A 26,971-nucleotide genomic window follows, 5' to 3' on the forward strand; every position below is an offset into this window, starting at 1 on the left:
TTATTTCTAGAGTGTGATAATCTATTCTAGAAGTCTCACAGTACAGGGGAGAAATCTGGTATGAGTTCTACTCACTTTGATACATACTTCTTTCCTCTGAGTAATTTTGTCTACTACTGCATTTGAAGAACTGTCTTAAAAATCATTTGGGTAATTTATTTGTTCTTATTTTATGTGTCTGGGAGTTTTGCCTGCTTATGTGTATACATACTGCATGTGGGCCTGGTACCTGAGGAGACCAGAAGAAGGTGTCAGAGTCCCTGGAATTGGAGTAACTGATGATTCTGAACTGTCAAGTAGGTGCTTGGACTTGAACTCATGTCCTCTGGAAGAGTGTAGTGCTCTTAACCACAGAACCATCTCTCCAGCCCAAGAAATATCTTTAGAATAAAGTTATAAGGGACTAAAACACCATAGTGACCCCATGGAAAGAGTTCAGAGCCAGAGTCCCTTGGGGAAGGCGGTGCCATCTGAAGTATGTACTAGCTGTTCCAGCTCAGCATTCTCTACCAAGGGCCAAGATCCCCAGCTTAATTCAGTATGATCTAGAAGGATTGGGAACAGCGGCCAAGCTTTGTTGCTACAGTCGCCATGATGGCGTGGTGACCTGACTTGGATCTGTGGTACGTTTATGACTGAGAGACTCCCGGCCTAGACTATGAAGCACACCGTGTGTGCACTTCAGAATTTTCTCTTTGATTTTTATCATCGCAGTCGACATTATTTTCATTTGGAATGCTCCAGGTTAGACGTCACCTTAAGGATTTGCTTTTCCATGTGTGCAACATTCTTAAAACTGCATGACAACATGAGATGAGGGACCCTGTGAGCAGATGGTTGGACAGATGTTTCGTGTCTCTACTTCGCTTTTGGGCGGGGGATTTTACAGGTTAACAAAACACCTCTACATGTTCCTTTCATAGCCTGGAACATAATCATAGCTTCCTCCCCTAAGCTTGCCTTTCTATTACAGACTACTGTTTTGCCTGGTTGGAAGTTCTTACGCAACTAAGCTAGCAAACATGTGGGCCTTCTCAGTGGAAAGGAACTTCATTTTCTCAGTGGAAAGGAACTACTCTCTGCTGTGGATGTTACCCTAGTAGGGAGGCTACCAGCCCAGTGGTGCCCCCTCAGCAGCCCATGGTACCTCACCAACAGCTTTCTTCATAAGGCCTTTGCTCTCTGCTACATGCAGTGCCCTGTAAACATAAACTGTGAATCTTTGAGTCAGAATCCAAATTGCTAAGAATTTTTAAGAATGAAGGGGTGGGGGGGGGGGGACCACAGTTCTTAGGATGTAAGCACCCAACCCACTTACTCAAATAAAAGTTTTTGTGACATCATAGCTTATCGCTCAAGCTTGGTGACTTCGGTTCTGTCTTATCAAATGATGAATACAAAATAATGTGCACACAGGTAGGGACTTCCTCTGCCAATGCTCCTTAAAAACGTTGAAATGCAGTCATTGTACTGACCGGGACAGCTCTGTGCTTCCCACCAGTGCCCGTGCGATTCCGTGTATGTGAGCAGATACAGGCTGCTTATGCATGACGCGTAACGGAACAGCTAAGGTGTGTACCCAGGGCTTCGGGGTATGTATCAGATAGAAGTTGCTTTATTATCCTCCATTTGGTTATAGAACCTGCTAATGTACCATCTGTTGGCTGTATGTTTAAAACTAATGGCTCTCCCTCCTTTTGTTCTCTTTTGCTACCCCTTCCTTTCTGCTTGTCTCCAAACCGCTGCTCTCACCCTTGCTCCAATCAGCTTGACTCTCAGGTTAGTACTTTCCGTTTTCCTCTCCCTGTCTCCCTCCTGAGCTCACCTTACTGCCTGCATTTGTTTAGTCAGATAATTCATTGTGCTATTTCCCCAAGATAGACTGCATGGTGACACTATGTGGAGCAGAGGAAATACGCAATGCAGGATGCTAAATGCAGCTTAGGGGCAAGAGCTCCTCCCTGGGACAGGTGACATCACAAACCAAAACATTTGGACCTTTTGTCTAAGGAATCAAGTCAATTGTGTTTTGAAGTTCAAATTCAAATTCAAAATGTGCTTTAAAGGACTAATAGGGCTTCCTTAAAGTCATTTTCAAAAATGATCGGCTTGTTAGCTACATAGTGAACACACACACACACACACACACACACACACACACACGCAGAGAGAGAGAGAGAGAGAGAGAGAGAGAACACACATAGAGTGCACACATACAGTACATACATACAGTGCACACACACACAGTGCACACACACATACAGTGCACACACATGCACATAACTTTCTGTCATTGTTTCAGTTTGGAGTTGTCAGTTTTCTTTCTACTAACTGGACATTATGCTTTAATCATTCAGGGCAAGGGATGTAGAAAACAGGTGTAAAGCTGGATTCATGATTGACTGTGCACTGTAGATTAATGAGAAAAGTGGACATTTTGTTTGAAATAGACTGCCCAGCTTTGAATTCTTTGGCTGGAGGTCCAAGTCAATAATTTTCCCTTTCTTAAGTTAAAATTTTTCTTTTACTAACACGTGGTAGTTTAACACAATGAAATATTTAATCTAACAGCAATTTCTTTATCATTCAAACGATGGTTTTAATAAAGGGCACTCATTGTGTGTTTGGGGTTACATAGACTTCAAATATATAAAATGAAATAAAAAGGGCCAGCCTTCAGTTTGAGGTTGGTATCGTTATTCTTTTGAGAGACAAGTTTTATTTACTTTTCCTCTCCACTCTATTCTGTTCTATGCCCTAAGCCACCAGGCCGGTGCCTTCCACAGGAACAGCAAATAATGTCAAAGTGAAGCCTCCTGCTTCCTTACTAGCTTTGTCTCACCACCAGCTCCCAGCTCTAGTGTCTCCGAGGCTATGTGGTTCAAAGGATGCCTCGGAAACCTCTTGACCATCGTGAGACTGCAGGAAAACCTACTCTTAAAGTCTTCACTTCAGAGGTCCCATTGGTGTTCCTAGCACAGATATACAACAGGGCACTCACCAAAGATCTAATGCAGGGATACACTGCAGTGGACCAGACAGCAGCCATAGCTGTTTGCAGAATTACAAATTTCACAATGGGATATGAGCAGAAGGCTCAGCCACTTGGCATCCAAACCCATGTGCCACAGTTTGGATTCACTCAGTCAGTGAAGCTTCCGGCTTTTTGCCCTGTTTTTCCCCACCTCCTGCCATTTGCTACCCTTGACCTGCACTTTTAGATATGAAAGCCCTTGTGACAAGGGCTCCTTTTGCTCTCATGCCTCTGTCCCCTTGCCTGGCCTTGGGTTTTTCCTCCTCCTTTTGTATCAGTAACTGGGGTGGAATGTACTTAGTTTTCCTCTTACTCGTAGTTTGTGAACACGGACCATTTCCATTATTGTACAAGGCCAAGATTGACAGGAACTTGGAGTGACTAGGAAGCCTCTGGATAAAGGGTAGTGTGTGCTGATTTCTTTGATAAAATATACCTGCCAAGTCTAGTAGATAAACCGTACAGTCCAAACCAAGGTCCAGATCATTCCAATATCATCCAGTAGACTGCTTCAAACGAGTCTGAGCCTGACGGAGAGAATGGGCCATCACTGGGGAAAACCTCTGCTTGTCTTTAGTATAGAAAGAATTGGACAGTCCTCAGCTTTGGAAAGGAAAGTCTGTAGAGCCTTGGAAATCTTTCTTAAGCTCTGGCAACCTCTTAGAATTAACTGCACTCCTCCTGCAACTGCTTACAGGCTTACCAGTCAAAATAAAATGGAATGCAACGGTAGAATTGATTGCAGGATTTGGGCCTGTATATTGTCTTTTTATGGCTTACTCCATGAGGGGAGGCAGTGAAGGAGAGGGAGAGAGAGGGAGGGAGGGAAGGAGGGGAGAGGGAGGGAAGGAGGGGAGGGGAGGGAAGGAAGGGGAGAGAGAGAGAGAGAGAGAGAGAGAGAGAGAGAGAGAGAGAGAGCAAGCACATACAAACATGGATGTTTATGTACACCATGGATTTTAGAGCTATCAAGTCTGATCCCTCTGAGCTTACAAAAGTCTGTGGTCTGCCCTGCAGGTTTCCACCTCTCAGTCTGAGGTTTGAAATGTTAGTAACACTGGGGCTTTTCTGAACTCCATGAGAAAGTCTTCTCTACAAAACCTTTTGCAGATTACCTCATTTCCTTTCTAAACGCTGACGCTTAAACCCGGGTGGACAGGTCTGAGATTCAGGTTCAGTGTAGCGCACACGTCCTGTTCAAAACCTATGCGGGTCTCCACTGCAGTGAACGCCTCTTCCGTGAAGACTCCCTTTGCACACACGGCAGTGGGAGCAGTCGAGATTTAGTAGCATCCTTGTATTGTACTTACGGGCGGGTTTATGTAAGATTTGCTCATTTCTAACACGTGACTTATGACAGACAAGGTTATCGTGATAAATACAAGCAGGAATTCAGTAAAGAGGGAAAAAAATCCTTTGGGATGCAGATCAAACTCCTGCCAAACTATCAACCAAATACAAGCAGAAGGTTCTCCCAGCCTCCAGCTTCCTTTGGATCCTTTCTTAGGTGTTTCTGTGTTTGGGCCTTAGTGCCCCTCACAGACAGGAAGGAGTTGCTTTCCGAGCAAATCTTACTGGACATTGTATGCTCTGTGGTGGTGCCACGGGTGGTGGACCTCATGTATCTCCCTGTGAGTGGGTATGAGCTTGTACCCTGCAGCAGGCACAAGTCTTTGTTATAGGATTACTTCAAACATCTCTAAGAAAAGTAATCATATGTGATGTTTCTCCCAACTGAGCACTGGGCCCTCTCAATCCCTCGCTCTTCTGTCAGCTGCCAAAGTCAAACTTTCCACATCTCAGATGCTGTCTTAGTCAGGGTTCCTATTCCTGTACAAACATCGTGACCAAGAAGCAAGTTGGGGAGGAAAGGGTTTATTTAGCTTACACTTCTACATTGCTGTTCTTCACCAAAGAAAGTCAGGACTGGAACTCACGCAGGTCAGGAAGCAGGCGCTGGTGCAGAGGCCATGGAAGGATGTTTCTTACTGGCTTGCTTCTCATGGCTTGCTCAGCTTGCTTTCTTATTGAACCTAAGACCACCAGCCCAGGGATGGCACCACCCACAATGGGCTGGGTCCTCCCTGCTTGATCACTAGTTGAGAAAATGCCTTACAGCTGGGTCTCATGGAGGCTTTTTCACAGCTGAGGCTCCTTTTCTGTGATAACTCCACACAAAACTAGCCAGTACAGATGCCACTGCTCAAGACATATAACGAAAGTCACCTAGCCATTCGCTTTACTGTTCTGTAATTCGCTGGGGTCAATTCTTTGTTCCATTGCCCCCTTAAACGCATAGTGAGAACCTACTATGTGCTGGACTGGGTTGTATGTGCTGGCATTTTAGAGAATAGCTGATGAAAGTGACCTGATGTTGGAGGATGGTAATTCCTCATTTTAGTGCTCATGATGTAGATTGATAATTACCACAGGAATAAGAATAGTAACAACAGGAATAGAAAAAAGCAGGATCCGTAGCTTCAGAGACGTGGGTACCACCATGAGCTGTGCTGAAATGCTCGCAGTTGATTTAATAGCCACTTCTAAGGTGCGGGAAATAGTCTCTTCCATGTTAGAAAAAAACTGAGCTCATAAAAGTGGAGTGTTTGCCTGCACTAGAAGCATGTGCAGCACTAGACTGAAGAAAAGAAGGAATTGACTTTCCATCAACCAGATATTTGAAAATTCAAGAAAACAAAAAGATGGATAGAATGGGGACAGGGGAATCTCCATGTAAGCCATTTACTTCTCCCCTCACTTCCTGTTTCCTATTTCCTCTTCCTCCTCCTCCTCCTCCTTCTTCCTCCCCCCCATCTCATAACCATTCCTTATGCCCTTCCCCCTTTTTGCTTCTTCCTTGACTATTCTTGGCAGTCCTTTTTGACAGGAATATGGCAACAAAACAGACTTGACCCCTCGGCTCCGCTCACTGATTCAAAGAGCAGCACTTCCTACAAGGAAGGATTTGGTCCCCAAGAAAAACAATGTACTCTGATGTTAATAACTGGAAAAACCGGGCTTTGGGTCTCTATTACCCCCTCCCACCACCATTGAGGCTAGAGGGGTTATCCACAGGTCAGAAAATCATTTCCCTTTTTAAAGCCGCCGAATACTGATGCTGACGTCTCTGGTGAAGTGTCAGAAAATTTTATGCCCAAGCAAAGCTGGTTGAAAGCCAGAAATCCTCGGAGTTTTCCTTGGGTGCAAATATTTTATTGGGGATGGAAGAAAGTTGTTTTCCCTGATTTACAGCCTCTGCAGACATAAAATGGGACCTATATTTAGAAATGATTTTGAACCTTTGAGGTGTAGCCAGGGGTGGGTGCTTGTACCTTCCCAGCCTGGCTGCAGTGGGACTTGCCATGGTGAATGTTCACTGAGCCAGCTGATTTATGGAACCAGGACTTTGGCTCTATAGCATTTTCGTGTTTTAGCTTTTGCTGCTATCCTGGCATTCTTCCTGTACTTTCAAACGCAGTGAGAATGGCAGGAACACAACTCACATTGTAGTTGAGACGTTCTACTGTTCCTTTTGTTTCTGGGAGTGAGTGAAGCCGTTCTCAAGGTGCAGATCTGTTGGGACAGCAGCAATGGTAAGAGGTAGTTCTAGGATCCCCTCACAGGCCTCGCCCACAGTCAGAGATACTAAATTAGCAGAGCTCGTCGTTATTGTCCCATTCCAAAACCGATTCCCCAGCCTCCCTCCCCTTCCCAGCCTTTGGTTGGTGCCACCATACGGATAAATATCAGCAAATAGTAAATCTCTCAAGATACGTTAGCTTTTCCTATAAATGTTGAGATGGGGAAGGAATTTTAAAAATTGGTTTCTTGGTATTATTATAAATCACTTTCTAGAAAAAATAATATCATATTTCCTTTATACAGCCTCCCTTATGAAATGTGAATTCTATCACTTCATTACCCACAGTGCTGGCTCAGGTCGTAGGGAAACCTGAAGACCTAGTAACTGGACAGTTCTTGAGCATTCAGTGAGAGGCTTGCAGTTTCCATCCTGGGTCCTGGCGGAGCCTCCGTGAAGCCACTGGGGTTCGGAACCAGTTTAAAAGTGAGAGGGTGTTGTGCATCTGCCTCCAGAGAGAATACTTTGTCATTGTTACATCTGACAAAGGTTTTAGAAGTGTTCTTTGGAGGAGACTATGATGGTTTTACTATTTTCTAGTAGACAATAGATGAGATGGACTGTAATTTAAAATAAGCAAGCTGGATAGGGAGGGTGGGAAGCCAGAACCCAGTATGCTTTGCACTGGGGGCAACTGTTTTACTGGAGATAGAAAACATTGTGTTTCCTATATTTCCCAGACCCTGCACATGCAGTGCATCCTGGAGAGTTGTTTTCACAGTAAAACTTGAATTTTAGAAACTACAGAGAAGGCTTGGAAATGAAAGTGAGTTTCCCTTGAAGAGTCTGTGGGGTTTTTTTGTTGTTATTATTATTTTATTTTTTATTTTCAGACCAAGAATGGGGTGGTCCTGTGCCGTGGTGAATGTTCATTATTTTCCTGGGATTTTTTTTTTTTTTTGAGATAGCAACCTGGTTAACCTAAGCATTGCTCCTCTTGGTGAATAAAGAGCTGTATGAACCAGATCCCCTAGGGCTCCCAGGAGAGCTCATCTACCAAAGACTACACATGGAGGGACTCATGGCTCCAGCCGCATATGTAGCAGAGGATGGCATTGTCTGGCATCAGTAGGAGGAGAAGTCCTGTGAAGGCTTAGTACCCCGGTGTAGGGGAATGCAGGGTGTTGAGGTGGGAGTGGGTGGGTGGGAGGAGGAGCATCCTCATAGAAGCAGAGGGAGGGGGAGCGGGATGGGGGAACCAGGAAAGGGGATAACATTTGAAATCTAAACACATACAATATCCAATAAAAAGAGGACTGTATGCACAGTTGCTTTTAAGACAGTTCTTTTCTTTTTTAAACTTCATTTATTTTGTATAAGTACACTATAGCTGTCTTCAGACAAACCAGAAGAGGACATCAGAGCTCATTTCAAATGGTTGTGACTTGAACTCAAGACCTCTGGAAGAGCAGTCAGTGGTCTTAACCACCGAGCCATCTCTCCAGCCCAAAACAGTTCTTTTCAAGGTGAGGGGAAAAAACCATTGCCACAGAGCTTTGAAGAAATGAGTTACTTGCCCGAGGCCCTAGTCTGTAACTATGAAGGCACAATGGTGGATAGAATATCTGCACTTCAGGTCTTGGGGAGACCCCGTTAGAAGGCATCGACAAGGCAAGCTCCACATTGTTCGGATGGGAACATTCCTCATGGGATAGGCCCTCCTGGCCTTTGGCGTTGGTCGACTGGGATATTCTTGGGGCTGAACTGAGATGTGTGAGGTGAAGTGTAAGAGAGTGGTTTTAAATTTAACTTCAGAGCCCTCTGCTATTTAACCATTTGCCAGTTTGATGGTTCCATGGACGGCATGTTGTGCTGCTCACAGATAATTTCTGTGGAGAGAATGAGTGGGCTATAGTAATTGTCAGTTGGAGAGTCCCCTGATAACCTGCGATGGATGGGCCGTGGTGAGAAGCACTCACTGGGTAATTGGGAGATAGGTACCCTATCACTCTGCTAAGTGTGGGTACTCCTGCATCATCTAAGCATGCTTAAGTAGGGACTCTTTAGGGATTCCTGACCAGATAAAGAGTCATGGAGCTAGGGTTTTGTGGCTATCTGCCTAGAACAGGCATCATGCTGTATTAATATTTCACCCCTAGTCCAGTTTCTTTCAAGTTATCATCTATTGTTAGAACATTAAATGTAGGAACACAGATAGACCACATTCCAAAAGTTAGTGTCATCTTTGATATGGTTAGTATATGTGACAAGGTATATCATGTCTAAGTCTCTTATGTGTAAAATGGAGACATCTCTGTTACTGGTTATCACTCCGAGGCTTGGGGCTATGATGCTCACTGAACATGGAGTGCATCCAGATGGCTGTCATTGTTCCCCTAGTCAGAAAAATGAGTGTCTACAATGAAGTCTTTAGGCTCCTCACTAGGCCACCGAAAGGTCGACTTTTAGCAGAAATGTTGAAAGCATTATCTGGCAAATGCCAGTGCGAATAAGAAATTCATCTTCTGCTTAGAGAAGGCAATCTTATATGGGTACATGAAAGAATTCATTCAGTATTTGTTTGTTTTACGTAAGGACACATTTTAGATTTTTCCAGAACTCCTTAAATGAGATTTAGCTACTGCCTTTCTGCATTTATGAAGAAAAAGTTTTGATTTATTTTTGAAGGAGTGATCCTGGATCTAGGGTATTCCTTCATCTATGTGTTTCCTATAATTATGTAGTAAACACTTATCAGATAGCAATTGAGTATCAGCTTTGAGGCAGGCACTGTGATGTGACCAAGTCTGCCCATAGAAATAGCATCCTAAGACACAGGAGTAGAATGATATGATTTTATATAATAGATAATTATAATGAATATATTTGACAGATAGTCATTATATATAGCACTTAGGAAAATGATATAATATTCACTGATATAAACCTTGCCAATTTTCCTCCCCATTTGAACACAAAATATTATTTCCTTCTGCATACTATTGCACTGTACCAGATGTCTCTTAAAAGCCTTTCAGGATTGTCACATGCTTCCTTTGCCTGCCATAGTTATAACTAAAACATATGAAAAGGTGCTCTTTGATATGTCTATGAATGGATAGATGTGTAGGTTAAATTCTTGAGTGTGAAGTTGTATAGAGACAATACACTTCTAATTTTGCTGGACTTTGCCAATTGCCTTCTATGGGGACTAAATCCTTGAAGCCCCATTGGCATTTGTCTGTCATGTGACTGGGAGTGCATGTTTCTAACTCTCCTGTCCTTGTCCCCAGGGCAAGTGACCGTGGCATCTAAGTTGAGTGCTAACTTCTTTTGGTCTAAGCAGAAGTACACATGGACACACTTGAGTTCGTCCGTACTCATGCCTGCAGCGCTCTCTTGATTCTTTTCATACAGATTTCTGGGAGCTCCTTACATGTTGGAGACATTCATCGTTGGTCTGTTTGAAATACTCCCCTCTGCCTTTTCATTTGTATAATTATTGTTGGCTTATGCAGAAAAAAAGCTAAAACCGTTCTCAATTTGTCGTCTTAAGTCTTTCTAATGTTGACTAAATCTAGTGTTATTAGACGTCTATGTTATTCTCTTAAGATCATAAAGACAATTGCTCTGTGGTCTGTTTCAATGTTTTAATATCTTTCTCAGTCTGTTTCAGCTCCTATAACGAAATACCACCAGCAGATTAGCTTATAAATAATAGAAAGTTATTGGTTAACAGCTCTGGAAAGTGGCAAATCCAAGGTCAAGGTGCCACAGGTTCTCCCTGTCCTGGGGGCCTGCCTTAACTCCTATACAGAGCCTTCTTACTGTGCCTTTACAATGAAGAAAGGGCAAACAAGTCTCCTTAGGTCTCCTTTCTAAGGGTATTAATCCCATTCATCACTTCCAAAAGGCCCCACCTCATAATAATATCACCTTGTGGGTTTGGATTTCAACATATGCATTTTTGAGAGGATACGAACATTCCTTTAGTATTTTTATGGTTTGACTTTCTGAATTTAAGCCTTTGAACCATCTGGAATTTATCTTAGTGTAAGGCTTGAAGTATGGATATAACTTCATTTTTTTCCTAGGTCAAGTGAAGTTTAAATGTCACTTCCTCTGTTGGCTGTTCGCTGGAGCTCAGCCAGCCCAGGTTAGGGCTGTACAATACATCCTCAGAGCTTCCCACTGGAGCACAGAGCATGTGCTGAGCTGCTTGGTCAACGTCTGTTCACTCTATCTGGGGAGGCCTTATCTTCTCCAAGCAGTGCCTGCAGACAGGGAATGCTCCACGAGTACTACAGAATGGATACTATGTGAGTTGTGAAGAACTTAAGCTATGGAGAGGCAGAAAGTCTGTCATTTGAAGCCTTGGGACAGGAGCCCAGTGCAACGTGAGGCACCAGGCGGCGATAGAAGGATTGGTGTAGAGGATTCTATGATTCTCCCTACACAGAGCCGTGGGCTGCTCTGTGTTCACAGGAACCGTGGATGCTGTTAAAGTTCTCCATCCTCTTCTCTGAGACCCAGCACAATTTCATGTTCCTTTTCCCCCTGAGAATCCCAGTTTCCCAGCTTCCTGTGACTTCAGTAAGACCTTACCTGCAGATAGTTCCTGCCTGGCTGTTTCCGGAATAGAAAGCGGAAAGGAACTGAGAACAGTGAGGTTTCAGCCTGGCTGTTTTCTGATGCATTAGGGGGAAGCATCCTCAACCTAGTAGGCAGACTGTAAAGACAGACTGAAACTAGGCCTTACATGTGGCAAAGGGTGGGCTCTCAGGAAAGTTTCAAAGAGTGTGATGATATTTACTCTGGACTAGAAATGTGTGAGTGACTTTACCAGATGGGGTAGTAAGTAGGTAAGGAACCTGAGCGAAAGCAAGGAGGTGGAAATATTCAAGGCATGCTTAGAAGAAACAGCGGGTCTGCCCCCGGGGCCCTAAAGTAGGTGGGAAAAAATGGGCCAGAAGAATCAGCCAAGACAGTGGACACCTTGCATACTCAGTGGAAATAGGCGTGTTCTGAGTATAGGAAGCAACAGGAGTCTTCTGAGGGCTGCAAGCTCTGTGTCTTCCCCAAGATGGAGGGCAGGTAGATGGAAGGAAGAGGGACGGAGAAACAGGGTGCGCACAGGAGGGGATGACACTGCAGGAGCTATAGTGACAATGAGGACATACTCTTGAAGGAAGGATTTATGTATTTTATGCGTGTGAGAGTTTTACTTCCGTGTATGTCTGTGTCCCACGTGTGTGCCAGGAGTTCATGAAAGCCAGAAGAGGGTACCAGGTCCTATGGAACAATTGCTATGTGGGTGCTGGGGATTGAACCCTGGCACCTCTGGAAGAGTGGCCAGTGCTCTTGACTGCTGAACCATCTCTCCAGCCCTGAAATATTCACTCCGTTTTAAAAGACAAAAAACAAAAACAAACAAACAAAAAACCCAGCGAAGACTACAGAATTTTGTTTTATACTTTCTGTGTTTCTGGAAGAACAAGTCATGTCTCAAGAAGAACTGTGATGTGGGAGACAGAAACCAGCCCGTAGCAGTCCCGTGTGCTGATAAAGGGTTGTTGACACACAGTTTTTTTTAGCAGCCTATAGTTGTTAGAAACAGAAATTACGGTGGACTTCATTGAGTACTTATTTTATGCAGGGTACAGTGCTCTGTGTTCTACAAGGCATTCTTGTTTCCCTCAGTGATGGCAAGATGAGAGATGATGTTATTCGTCTTGTTTTTACAATGAGGAAACCGAGGCTCAGGATTAGAAACAAAGGTCTCACTCTTACACAGCTACCGAGAGTGGAACAGCATTCGCGCACAGCCGTTTTGATCCCCACGCCTGTGTCTAACCGCTATATCCTACTCCCCAGCAGGACTTTTTGTATTTGTATGAATTGGTTTGGCCCGAGCACCCTGGGAACCGTGGGGACTACTCTAATGTGCTTCTTTTGGGGTGGAAATCTGTTTCTGTAACACAAAGGATGTTGAGCATTGATGAAAGCGGCTCATAATGGGAGCCGAGAAGCTGTTTGTGTTGGCACTTCCAGCGGCCTTCTTCGGGTCTGCGGGTCTGATCCTCACCCTCACTGGAGCAGGAATGTGAAATTCCCCTTTCTGAAGTGAGTGTGAATGGCCTGGCGAGTGGCCTCCATGGAGGCAGAGTCTTTGTATAAGGCAGTCATCAGCCTTGGAACTACTTCAAGATTCATGAAAGGCAGAGATCGGGGAAGACCTTGGGCCATCCATCCTCCTGCTTGCTTAAGATGGTTCCCGGCGGGGATTCTGGGGCAGCAGCCAAGAGAGAAGATGTATTTCTAGGAGGGGTTTTTCTGCTTCTTCCAGGAATCATTTTTGGGACAGTTCTACATGGCCCCACACAGTGTGATCAGAGAATCCCTGCAGCATAAAACGCTGAAAAAGAATCGAAGGCCTCTGGTGTGATGTATGATGATTGTCCTTTGGGGAAACAAAACAAAGTAAAAACAAAACAACTTTGTGGGGAAGCCAGCCCCGCCCCTCGGCAGCGCCTGGGGTGGGAGTGGTAGGGCGTGGGGGATGGGGGGTGGTGGACTACATCTGCCTTGATCTTGCCTGAGACAAGTGGGAGGGCTGGCAGTACAGAGTGAAGGGCCCACTCCCAGGGCAGGCCCTCGCTGCTGTCTTTGTCTTAGGTCAGAGGGTAGGTATCATGCCATCGCAATGTATACTCGTTTTTCCTACGGAACTTGGGCCTTTTGTTTTGTTTTGTTTTTAAACTTTTAAACTTTAAACTTTGAAGCTTTAATGACTTTGTCTGTTGCCTGATGGAATGGGTCTGTGTTGGCTTCTCCCATCTGGGCTGCTGGGGAGAGTGGGAGGTCCCTGCTGCCTGCTGTTTGTCAGCTCTGCCTTCTCTTCTCCCACAGACCCTTGGCTCTCCTGCAGGCTTTGAAGATGGTTTGGGCAAAGAGAGTTAAGTTCACTTTGCTCAGTTTCCTTAATGTTGGGTGCTGTTTTGTAGGTTGTTTTCAGGAGCCAGTAAACCAACTTTTGCAATGTGTAAAACCACAGGAGACCTTATCTCCAGACATAATTAGACCCCATTTTCAGATGTAATTCTGTAAAAAAAAAAAAAAAGAAAGAAAGAAAGAGAGAAGGAAAGAAAGAAAGAAAAAGAGTTCTAAGGGCTCTTCTTGGAAAACTTTGCCACCAGGCTCTATGTGAAATTTTAGTTTCTAAATCACTATAACAACCCCATAGAAAGTCTTGATGTGGATAAACGGATAAACAGGCTTACTAAGGTTATTAATAATCTATTCGAGGTTGCTCTAGATTTGAACCCAGGCTGTCTAAGAGGAAGAAGCTTGACACTCTAGATTGCTTTCTGTGTGCCTTCATGAAAGTGTGTCCCGAATGTCAGCTGGGTTGGAATAGAATGCATCTAAGAGGCTACTGAAGCATGTCCTGGAGTATCTGTGATCATGTTTCCAGAGAGGGAAACAGGAGGCAGAATGATCTGTCCCAAATGTGAGTGGTAGCATCCCATGAACTGACCAGACTTCCAAGGATTAGCATCACCACAGGGTATACCTATCACTGCTTTCCAGAGGCTGTGTGTTGAACTGCCCTGCTCTACCAGGTCCTGCCTACCATCATGGAGAGGAATCTCTAAAACAGTAGTTCTCAACCTGTGAGCCATGACCTCTTTGGGGGTCACCTAAGACCATCAGAAAATACAGACATTTATATTACGATTCATAAGGGTAGCAGAATTTCAGTTATGAAGTAGCAACAGAATAGTCTCATGGTTAGGGGCCACCATCACATGAGGAACTGCATTAAAGGGTCGCAGCCTTAGGAAGGGTGAGATCCACCGCGTTAGAATCGTAGTCTATCTCTAGTCCTTATAAAGTCAATGCCTGTGCTCAGTGCATAGAAGTCCCCATGGTCCTCCTCTTCCATTCCATGGATAGACTGTGTACAACTACCCTCCTTAGCATAGGAGGCTCTTCACACTACCATCCTACTTTGGGTCTGGGTTGATTCATTGTATGTATAAAGCCCTTTCTTATTTTTAAGTTACTTTAAATTAAAAAGTGTGTGTGTGTGTGTGTGTGTGTGTGTGTGTGTGTGTGTGTTCCATGTTTGTGTCCAGGTATGTGCACACATAAGGAGACTAAAGGAGAACATCAGGTTCCCTACTCTATCATTCTTGGAAATACCACCTTTGAAATAGCCTCTCTCCCTGAACCTGGAGCTATGCTTATAGCCAGCCCTCTCAGTGATCCTTCTGTCTCCACCATACCTTGCTTTGGACTTACGGGCACATGTAGTTAGGCCATCTTTTCCTATGGATGCTGGAGTCTCAAAGCAGTTCCTCATGTTTGTGCAGCAAGAACCCTCACCCACTGAAACATCTCTTCAGACTGTTCCTCACCTATTTGTTTGTTTGTTTACTATTATTTGTGAGGACTAGGTCTCTCTATGTTGCCTGGAATGCTCTAGAACATGTATGTATGTCAGAGTGCCTCTGTCTCTCTGTTGAGTGTTGAGATCACAGGTCATAGGTATCATATCTTCCTTAGTCCTTTTTCCACATGATGTTTGTTTGTACTGATTTTTCCCCATTTTCTACACTTGCTGGTCATTTCTTGTCCATCCACATCAGAATGTACTTTTTCAAACATAACCTAAATATTCTTTTATCTTCTTGTTGTCTGTTTGTGAGTTCCCACTTCGTATATTACCGTCAAGTAGAATAAGGGTAGGGAGGGGTTCCTCTTGTGTTCTGATATACTTAAGGTTCCTGTAGAAGTCACCTCATTATATTCCCTGCCTCTATGCCTCTTTCCTTTCAATAAACATTGAGCTTTCTAATGATACAGGGCCCTCTTTAGCTTTCTGTCCACAGGGTATGGCTCATGGTCAGTGCCCCGTAAATATTTGTTGATACATAAAGCTGGAAGGCAAAGCGCTTTGATTAGTATCAAGAAACCAGATGGGAGCTACTTCATTGTCGAACTGTAAAATGGTAGGGAAAAAAGGAAGAAAGGGGCAACTTGGGTAGACATTTTTATTTGAATGACACAGCAGAAAATGGTGGTTCCCTTCTTGTGTGGTGGTGTGTTAAGAAGGGGTTTAGTCTCCTTTCTCTATCTGGGTTGACTAATGGAGGGAGGGTGTAGAAGGGGGAAGTGATTTGGGCTCTGGAGAGAGGGCAGTGATTTAGTTTGGAATGTCCAAGGATGTGCATGGGATATCCAGGCAGAGTTATTCAACAAGCGTTTGAAAATTCCAGAACTTCTTCAGAGAGTGCTTTAAGGTTTGCGTAGGCAACTTCTCTCTCAAGATCAGCATCTCCTGGTAGCCTCCTGCATGCCGTGCCTGTCCCTGACATGTGTGACACCCAAGGCATACCACAAATCTTATGGCATTGGACTCTGCAAATTTAGAGGTGTTTATATTTACACCGTGCCTAAAATGTTCCTAGAGAGATTCATGAAAACTCCTTAGCAGTGAGGGTGGCTCCTGGGGTAGCTTGAGAGGTTAGGCGATTTCTTATGAATTCTTTTGTCCCATTTAATGTTTTAGTTTTAGCACCTGTGATTTTTAGAAGTTCCAGTGCATAGAACATAAAATGAACCCTTTAAGAGTGGGTGTTAGTGTATTTACAGAGTTATACAATTGTCACCACTGTCTAATTCTGGAATTACAGTTTCAACACCAGGAAAAGAACTGTAGCATACACCGTAGCTGTCCCCTGACCTTGTCCCCAAGTCTCACCTACTCCCCTATCCTTTCCTCTTGTTCCCCAGCCTCTGCCAGTGAGGCTGCTCTCTGTCTGTCTGGGTTTGTGTATTTGGGACATTTCATATTCACAGAACTACATATTACACAGTATTTCTTGATTGGCATTTTATACTTTTAGCGTGTTGTGTTTGAGTTTTATCAGTATTACTGTTATGTTATATTAGCATGTGTTAGTACTTCACTCCTTGTTCTTGATGAATAATGTCACAGTGTTGGCATACCACATTTTGTGCATCTATTTGACCAGCCTTTGGCTTGTCTCTTTTTAGTTATTATGAAAACAGTAGCTTGGGTTACTATGACAACTGGGATGCAGGCGTAGAGTTCTTGTGTCTGTGGTGATTCTTACTCTCGAGGAACAGCAAAATATTTTCCAAAGTATCTTTTCAATCCTATGTTTGCACCAGCAGCATATAATTATTCTGGATCCACCCCAGTTGCACTCAAACATGTTCCATCCGTCTTTTTATCCTAGCCCTCCCAATGAATATGCAACTGATTTGATCTGCTTTCTCTAATAATTACTGATGTGGAATGTATTGCACGGTCTTACTGACCATTTGAATATCTTCTTTGAAAAGAAAAAGTATTTTAAAGTTCTTCACTCACATTTAATTAGATTACTTTTTTGTTGTTGAGTTGTGCTCTTTATATGTTATAGATACTAGACCCTTTCCTATTCCTGTATATGGACAATTTTATACTTGTCTTTTATGTGTTCTGCTAAGTAATTCTGTCTCACACCTAATAATATTTTTAGTGAAAGCTCCAAAAGGTTAAGAATGATGTTCTTAGGGGATTTTGTATTTAATTATAATTAAATATGTTGCTTATAAATGATCAATTCATGGCTTTATATTGAAGTGGTACTGTAAGTCATTTATCAAATACTAAGCCCCTAAATAAGGCACTTATATGTGTAGTCACATGTATGAAGTAAATGCTTGCTATCTTTTGGTGGTACCTTCACTGTCTTTAAAATGGACCCTGACCTTGAATGTTCCCTTAGCTGTTTTTTTTTGTCCACTGACTGCAACTGAACTTCAGACTCTGAGCCACTTCCAGCCAGATAATTTGCCCATTTAAATGTGCAGGGTATGGCCTCATTTTATAGTGCTATAAAATGAGATTTAAAGAGCCTCTCCAGAGAGCTGTGATTACCATTTTTCTTTAGTTGCTAGCCAAGCTAATAAATATTTTTAGCAGTTCTGTCATCAAATGTCATATAAAATTAGATCTAATGATCACACCTAAGGGAGGATCCGAAGTGCCACAGCCTTCTGTGTGGCCCCGGAAGGAAGGGTGATCCATCCACCTGATGATTAGTCCTTGGACTTTTCAGACGCAGAGCTTAAGTCCCCTCCCTGAGGGGCAGGTGATGGGACCCTTGGAAATGGGGCTCACTGCAGATGAGCTAGAAGAACTAAGCACAGAGCTTCCAGGCCCCTGAATGACAGAATGACATGTACTCTCTCTTCTGCAGACACCGGCTGAGATGGAGTCACATCAGCCTCTCCTTTCATATGTAAACACTGGGGAAAGATCTATATATCTCTGATTTCTGACTCCTAGCCCCTCTGACATCCAGCCTTTCTGGCTTTCCAGCAGACCATCTTGGACTCACTAGCACATGATCTTTCTTTTTAAAGGTCTCCATTAAAGCTCAAGACCTTTCTCAAAATCTTGACAGCCAGTAATTCATAAAGGGAAAATGAATTAGGTCCATTTTAGCTTAGTCCTCAGGCAAGAGAGTTGTTTAAAAGTGATAGCTATGGGCTCTTAGGACAGGACAGCTACTTAGCTTTCAGGACTGGCAGGAGAAGGACAAAAAGTAATGAGTTAACTTGCTAAGAATTTGGACATTTTAATCATTTGAGTCTGGGTATACTTTGTCTCAATTTATAGTGAGTGGGGAAACAGTTATCTTGATAAGCGTGGCTTTATCTCACCCCTTGTCTTAGGGGCTGCCTGGATTCAGAATAGAATGGATTTCTTTATGTAGCAAGGGCAATGGGCATGCTTTGTATGAGCAAGAAAAAGAAAACTTTCTTCAAAGTTCTTATCAGCAAAGAGCATTACCAAGAAATCCAATAGGGTGGTGATGACATTCAATTTTATTTGTACCAGGAATGCACAGATGGCTGGAGTTAGCAGCTTTTCATTTTTAGCACATATCTCTCATTATTGTTAGTGGGAATTACACTGCCCCATCAGAGGGGGAAGTGGAGGAGACTCTGTAGTGTCAAATAAACACGCATCATTCTGGTGCACAGGTCGTGCACTTTAACCGCCAGCTTCTTGTGATTGTAACTCTCTTTCCTTTCTTTAGTCTCCTGGCTGAATTTGTCTGGGTGATTTTAGTGGCAGAGGAGAAGTATTTCTGCCAACTGCACAGGTCTGAAGCATGTAGTCAGCCACTGTGACTGACTCACACTTGAGGGCTCACGTGTGAGTAGCGCAGTTGAGGTGTGTTTTCATGGGAAAGTTCCATTGATTCATGCCCAGGAAATGCTCCTGGTTCACAGAGATTTGTAACTCTGTGTTGTAGAATATTCCATTCCCAACAGGTCATTCGCCCAGACGATGATGATTATCTCTTCTTAGGTGGGGTCAGGACTTTCCCTTTGATCAGTTTTATCCACACAGCCATAAAGAGATTAGATGCCAGTGGTCAGGGTAGCTACATCACTAATCATTTCATTTCCATGTTGAGAATGTGTGTGTGTGTGTGTGTGTGTGAGAGAGAGAGAGAGAGAGAGAGAGAGAGAGAGAGAGAGAGAGAGAGAGGGAGGGAGAGAGGGAGGGAGAGAGAGAGAGAGACCCTAGCTTTCTAAAAGATCCGTATTTAGATATAATATTTTTAAAAGTAAGCATTCATGGCTGGAGACATACATGGCTTGGTGGTTAAGAGCACTAGCTGTTCTTCCCGAGGACCTGGGTTCAAGTCCCAGCATCATCACAGAAGTCAATAACTACCTGTAACTTCTGTTCGAAGCGATCTGATGCCCTTTTCTGGCCTCCTTGTGCTCCAGACACACACATGGTACCTAGACATACAGGCAGACATCTAGACATATAATATATATATTTTTAAAATAAACATTCGAATGATCTCATTGAAAATAAAAAGCAATGTAGGACTTGAGTTCCAACAGCTTTAGAGATGTTACACCTTGTTTTTCAAGATTTAGTGTTTTTACTACTACTGTGACAGAATGCCATAAACTGGGCATTTTTTAATGAGAAGAAATTTATTTTTCACAATTCGGAAGCCAAGGTGTCAACATTTATTATAATGAAGGTCTTCTCGAAGTGTTATTGATGGCTATAGGCAGAAAGTCTAGAGACAGAACAAGAATTCTTTTCTGTCAGACCCTCTGCAAAGCTACTGCCTACTCAGATGGACATATGGACATAACTGTTCTCTCCGCATTTCGAGTCCACCACACCAGAGATGGAGTGTTAGTTAACACATGGACATCGGGGCCATATACAGACCATGGTCCATAGAGTGCTACTTTGCTCACAGCCTGGGTTTCAGTTCTGTTGATTTTGTAGAGGTTCACCATTTGTCAGTTGAGAAACAGGAAAATCTTTCTTGCTTCTAATTGGAGGTATGAGTTTTGATTTTGTAACACTCAAGAAGGAATGGGATTTGCAGCGGGACATGTGAGACTGAGCTCTTGTGAGAGCAAGAGACCCCGTTTCTGCAAAGGAATTCCTCTTTACTGCTTTATCTTAAATCTTAGGTAATTATATTCTTTTAATAATTAATATAGAGTATTTTTTTCCAAGAGTAAAATTTAAGCATAACTTATTGTTACTGGCACAGCACACGCGGTAGATATGATCTGTCTTCTAGTTGTTTCTTGTTTCTCTTTTTGGATGAGGCTACATCAACGGTTAATAGTCACTTTTCTATAGGAACGTCGCACAGCGTTAGTCACCTCCAATCTCCAGGCACTCCCAGGATAAATGGCTGTTTAGATGTTGTCTAAGGCCTTCACTGTTCATCTTCACAGAACCTCGGATGGAGACGTTGCCTAAGGAGCAGGTGCTTTAGCAAGCTTTGCTTAGGGAAGTGTGAGAGAGGTACACTCGAGAGAGGCCACACAATCCGCAGGCGGCTGGGTATATGGTGAAGAGAGAGAATGCACTTAAAACAGATCCTGGTGGGTGGCAGCTCCAGAGAAACGCCATTGCAGTCAATCCACGGGCTTTTACCCCTTCTTGGTGGAGGCAGCGCTTCTGCAAACTGTGAGAGGCAGGAAATCCATGAGTGATACAACCGAGAATAACAAGGCCAGGAAAACCACACGAGCTTCGGAGCGTGCACGTTGGATGGATTCCACCCGGAATCAGCACCTAAAGATGTTGGTCCTCAGCCACATCTATCTGCACAGTTACATGTCACATAGTGGCACGTCGGCCGATTCCGGACTTCACGTCCCATGTTATACACTCGGTAGCCTATTGTGCAATTGCCTGTATGGTATGACAGACTGTTATGGGGTTTCTCGATATAGTCTATGGTGTGTGCATAACAAGGTTGCCTAGCAGTTCATTTCCCAGGGCTTGTCTCCATCATTCCTCAGTGTCTTACTGCAATATCCAGGCCATAGACAGGTGTTTGTGACGACCCAGTAGGGTGTTGTATGTGATAATAGTCATTGCCTAATCCTAAAACATGAGTACAAATGCGACATGTTGTTTATCCACCTGCACTGGGCTTCCCACTGACTGCTCTATGGATTTTAGACAATGACATCCTCATCGATGTCACCTAGATGATCTATGCTTTCAAGCTTTAGAATCCCTGCCATCTAGAAAGAGAGTAGAAAGAGCATGGAAAATTGTGAAATTTTAATGTGTCGAGAGAGAGAGAGAGAGAGAGAGAGACAGAGACAGAGACAGAGACAGAGACAGAGACAGAGAGAGAGGGGATGAGAGAGAGAGAGCCTGTGATGGTGGCTCTATCATGGAAAGTCATGTTCTTATCAGGGAGTGATGTCTGTTACGCATGCTCAGCAGAAGACACAGATGGGTTCCCAGGAAGGCTGGGCAATCTATGTTCTCCTTTATTTAAAAATGGTGGTCTGAGAGCTGCCTGGGTATGTCTTATGACTGGGAGGCGAGTGGTTATAACTTCCATTGCAGAATAGAAGCCTGTTCCATGAACACAAGAACATAGGAAGTGTTGCCCTCCATGCGGATATTGCATTCACAGCATTTCTGAGCCATGTGGCCTCTTTTGGAAGCCTTCACGCATTGTGTGACCACGGATACTAAACTTGGCTCTGAGATATTCCAAGACTTTCAGAGAGCCATCTTCCTAGTACAGAGTAAGTCTTGAGGTATAGGGCTGAGAGGAAAGGAACCTTTTTTTTCCAGCAGCTTTGTCTAACAGGTGTCAGTGATCAAGGATAGTTATCTTCCACTCCCAAGTAAACCAGCCCAGATGTGAGGAGGGGAGAAGATATTATTCTTTTCTTTATCGTTGAAATTACTGTAAGGCAGCACTTATGAACCCCCACCGAATCACATTTTTCATGTATGATATCCTTTATTTCTCCTTTGATTAAACACTGTGTGACTGCCCATAGCCTGTCTCAGAGCTAGCATATTCATAAAGGAAGAAATAATTTGCTTGTCCCAGGTTCTTCAGTGAAGTAGTCCCTAATCTGAGGTGTGACCACTCATTCTCAGATTCCAAGTCACTCTCCCCTCACTGTCTGTTGGTCCTATCTCAGAGGCTCTTGGAGTCCATGCAGACCCTACAATTTCATCCTAGCAAAAGCATGGCCCATGTTGCATCCAAGTGAATCTGTCTTGGTGAGCACTGTCCTTTCTTCAGGAAAGACTGGAACTTAACTGTGTCCAAATTCTTGGTATATTAATTATATCTCTCACTGTTATGACCAAATACAGGCCAACTTAAGACAACTTAAGACAGGAAGGGTTTACTCTAGCTTGTGATTTCGGGGGATACAGCCTAATATAGTAGAGAAGATAGGATGGGGATGGGGGGATCACAGTATCATAGCTCCTCAGAAGAGGAGGTAGAGAGAGGATGTGCTAACATCCAGCTTGCCCTCTCTCTTTTCCCCTTGTATTCATTTGGGATCTAGCTCAGCCCGTGGGGTAGTACCGTCCACATTCAGAGCAGGTCTTCTCTTCTTAGTCAGTCCTGTCAGGACGTCTTCCCAGGTGTGGCTCCCAATGCCCCAGGCATTATTTAATCTAGTGGAGCTGACAGTCAGAACTAACCATCACTTGGTTAGTACCAAAGTTACTCGTCCACCACAAGATGGGGTTGCTTGCTTACTTGGTCTTGAACAAAGGGCATAGATTTGAGGTACTTCCAATTGCTCAACCCTGGGAACTGATAATGCCCAGCTTGCTTGGCAGATCCCCGAAGGCCTGTGACCTTGATTGGAGCAGCCAAACAAAAGTGTGCGGGTTAGTGGATTCATCTGAGTAGCTGTGTCCTCTTGTATACTGAGAAGCTGCACGTGCTTGTCCCTTTATACGGAGCCAGCCAGGACCTACCTAAGTCTTAGTTATGAATTTCATATTGGATGTTTTGTTGCTGTTGTTTGAGTATTATTTAAATTTTTACATATTTATGTATTTATTGCTGCGTATGTGCATGAATCCTAGTGCTTCTGAATGCAAGAGGGCAACTTTTTGGAGGACGTTCTCGCCATCCTCCTTTATCTGGATTCCAGGGATGGCGCTCTGGTCATAAAGCAAACCTGAGCTGTATCGCCAATCCAAGGATACCTTTAATGAGCATTTATGTATCACATACTCTGTTTCTAATAGAAAGTCATAATCTGCAGATGAAGTATGATTTCCTGGAACCTTGCTCAGTTAAAATTGAGAACTTACTTGAGGTACGAAGGTTCAAAGAAAAGTTTAACCTGAGGAGTGGAAGCATTGGGGAGTTCAGGAAACTAACCAGAGATCTACTTCTCAGATGTGGTATCTCAGATGACTCTGGAAGAAAAAACAGCTTTGGTCAAGTAAGTGGTGAGCACACTGTGCTCTGTCTCGTTTTGGAGCTTCATAGTAGTCTACAATATTAACCATTCTGAGGAATCCTATTGCACTGTTAAATAAGCCCTGTTTATGTCTTGTCTGTAATCTCAGGTCTCATAGGATTTCAGTCCTTCTTTTTCCTCTCCCTTTAATACTTTTGGTTCTAGTTACGAACAGATCTTGAACTAGTGAAGCCTAAAAGCTTGCCTGCAAACCATGAGTTAGGAAGACCACAGCACACTCAAACCGCAATGCCGCAGTGATGTTGGGAGGTGGTTGGCTGTGCTGAGGCTGTCTCTGAGGAAGTGGAGTTTTACTCAGTCACGTCAGAGTGTAAGCAAAGAGGTTTGAGTTCTGTGGAGAAGAGCAGAAAGAGCAGACATTTATTTTGTAGTATGTTGCCATGGAGACGAATACTTGGGAAAGCATAAAGATGCATAAATGGCTGTGATTCCTTCTCAGCTGCCACTTAAGCCTTCAAGATTCCTTAGGTTGAACTGATGAAAATGGTTTGGGAGACGTTTGGAAAGATAGAATAGTAATTCTGTTGAGTAGCTACTGAGGCAAGTAGTTCCTAAGAATTGTTTGAAATTAACAGTAAAACGATTACAGAACTTTTGAAATAAGAGTACAAGAGCAATGCCCAAGTCTTCCATTCAGTGTGGTAGTCACTAGAACCCCGTGACTCTTTAAATTTAAAATATCCCACTAAGTGACATTTGAAAAGTAGTCCTACGGATCCAGCAGCCATGCTTATATATTTATTGGCCATGTAGGGTTTTTGGCTGCTATACTAAAGCCTAGAAATAGGTCAGTATCCACAGTAGTATGTACCTCAGTTGAGTTGTGTACAGGGAGACAGAATTGTAACAAGGTCTCCGTGGTCTCTATTCCCTGGTGTTCATACCCTCTTATAACCTCCTCCACTTGAATACGGGCAGTGTCTGTGGCTTGCATCCAGAGGATGAAATATGGCAAGGGTGGCAGGACCCACTCTCTTGTATAGATATGCCATGTGACCTATGTGTTGGCATGTCATTCTCATGACGTTATATGGGACTCCATATTAGTAGACTGGAGAGAGTGATGCTCCTACTAGCTTCAAAAAACACAACGTCCATATTGTAGACTGTTTGAGTAGAGGACCACAAGGGAAGGGACTTGTTAATCATTCAAGACTGAGGCAGCCTGCAGCCAGCAAACAGCTTCAAGAGAAGGCATTGTGCCAAGAAATGGGGTGAACTTAAAATCCTATACTCTCCATCTTAAGGTTAAGGGGAGGATGTAATCAGGATGATACCCCAATTTCAACCTGGTCAGACCATACCTGGGGTACCAAACCACAGAAGCAGTGATGGTAGAGCCGAGTGCTACTTGGCAATGGTAAGCTCAGGCCGATTTCTTTATGCTTCAGTATATCAAATTTAGCACCATTCTAAATTATTTTTAGGATAGTCTAATAAGCCACACCTCAGCGGGACCAAGTGCTCCTAAGAGTGCATAGAATACTGGCTGCGTTGAGGCTGAGGCTTTACTTTCTCCACAGAGGCAAGGATAGTTAACGTTCTCCAGTGGGTCTCTAGGCTGGTTATTAAGCTCTGCATAGTTTTGTGGCCAAGACATCATACGTATTTTACTGTTTCTGCAGTATAACAGATAAGACTGTGGTCTCTGGCATCCGAGAAACAATGGCATTCTGTGTCCCCTACTTAGAAACCGTATGACGTGCTGCAAATTACCTCCGTAAGCCTCCGTTTATTCATGTGTAGAGTGGGAATAAAATCTTTCTCCATGTCAGAATGTTATTTCATTCAGCAGAGATATTTTTACGGCCTTCAGCACGGCACTGCATATGCACTCTGACTTCCGAACGCAGGGAGAAGTTTTATTATTTAGCAGCATTTTCCAATTGATTTCTCATAGCAAAGACTCAAAACTCCAACACATTAGTCCTCTGCTCTCATTTGAAAAATCATCATGGAAGATGGTTACCTGCTTTTAGCCCTATTTTTATGTCTGAGTTGCCATAGCCTAGTCCCAGATCGGATGCAGTAAAAACAGGTCTTGCTCACACCAAGTGCCCTTATGCTTGGAGCTTTGCTCTGCTTGTATATTGTTTGGGCAAATTGCCCCAACCTTGGGCCAGACTGTGGAATGTTGGTTTCCTCTAACATTAGCCTCCTGGGAGTCAATTTTCACAGTTTCCATATGTTTTTATATTACCCCAAACTGTAAATACAGCTGACACTCCACCAAATTGGCCCTAATGTGCCTGTGTCTAACAGCAGAGGAATGGGCTTCTAGAAGAATATAATGTTGCATGGAATTGTGGTAATTGTGTGAGTGCTTGATTTTCAAGCATTCGGATCCCATTTTTTGTTGTTATTTGAAAAGCAAATGGTGTGCCAAAGGAGATGTGAAGGAGGAATATGGCAAGGGCTTTATCTCGGGTCTCACCTTGTTCTGAGTTTGCGTTTTGCTTCCTGGAGATCTATCTGTAGAGGAGCCATTAAATACCATAAGCATTACCCTTGCTGCTTTGTTTTCTCATCTGGCTGTTGTTGTTGAAGTTCAGAATTCATTGACACTTCCTTTTGTCATTCTCACGCTTGCCTCTGAACCCGTATGTACAACAGGAATCAAAGTCTTTAGGACAGTGACAGTTCAGAATGTGATGGCCAGGAACCAGTTCCTTGGTTCACCACACTGTTGCCACTGTGAAGTACACATATTAGGCTCTCTCCCTTGAATCCTGACACCCACTCATGGATAGCTTGCCTTCTGGGATGACCATTTCTTTTGTGTCTAATTCTCTAACACTCCGTCAAATCAATGCCCAAGGTCCTCTTGTTCAGTTCAATGATGCTTAAAGAGGCTGGACCACAGAACTTAACCATGTCTTCTCTTTGGCTTCTTCCTAGACCTTGCTACAGTTACCTTAGAATGCAGAATACAATAGAAGGCAATGCTACAATACTAACGAAAGTGGGAAAAAGTATGTTCTGAGCCTCTGACATCATTAATTCCACAACTCAGGGGCAACTTCCTCATCTGTGAGAGGAACACATACATCAGACCTTCCTAATAGGACTACAGGAAGGTTCAATGGGTGGCATATGCCCTGTATCTCAGCACAGTACATGATATCTCAGTGATTTGAGCCCTTGCTGCTGGAGTGATTGATTGAATATAAACTTAATTACAAAAGCAATACCCAGGTTATTTTGTTTTCCCACATACTCTTGGGTTTTCAGTCTGACTTTTAAAGTTATCTTTATAACAAGGAGCATTCTGTGCTGCTCTTGGGTCAGACACTAATGCTCCTTTGTAATCTTCCCCTTCGTTGAGGGTTTTAAAACAGATTTTTGGCTAAGTATCTAGTGTAGTGATAGCCAGTCATGTCAGTCTGAGTAGATTAAAAGGACTCTTGGTGATCAGCAAAGCACTGGCTTGTCCTCGGTGTGTCTCTAGGAAATTCCCAGAGAAGATTTTCTAAGGAGGAAAGGCCTGCCTGTTCTTTAGG

At 43.5% G+C, this 26,971-nt stretch overlaps 1 protein-coding gene across 23 annotated transcripts in view; it reads left to right on the forward strand.

Annotated features, from left to right (window-relative positions):
* Erc2 (ELKS/RAB6-interacting/CAST family member 2) overlaps window positions 1-26,971 on the forward strand; it is an 860,589-nt gene that overhangs the window by 436,383 nt on the left and 397,235 nt on the right. For 2 of the 23 annotated variants that reach the window (NM_170787.3, NM_001401498.1), the window contains 1 exon segment: window positions 1,768-1,779. The exons of the other annotated variants lie outside the window; for them this stretch is intronic. In NM_170787.3, coding sequence (NP_740768.1) covers window positions 1,768-1,779 — 12 coding nt within the window. 23 annotated transcript variants of the gene reach the window in all.

The sequence above is a fragment of the Rattus norvegicus genome, chromosome 16 (genome assembly GCF_021556685.1).
Source record: "Rattus norvegicus strain SHRSP/BbbUtx chromosome 16, alternate assembly SHRSP_T2T, whole genome shotgun sequence".
Classification (NCBI taxonomy): Eukaryota; Metazoa; Chordata; class Mammalia; order Rodentia; family Muridae; genus Rattus; species Rattus norvegicus.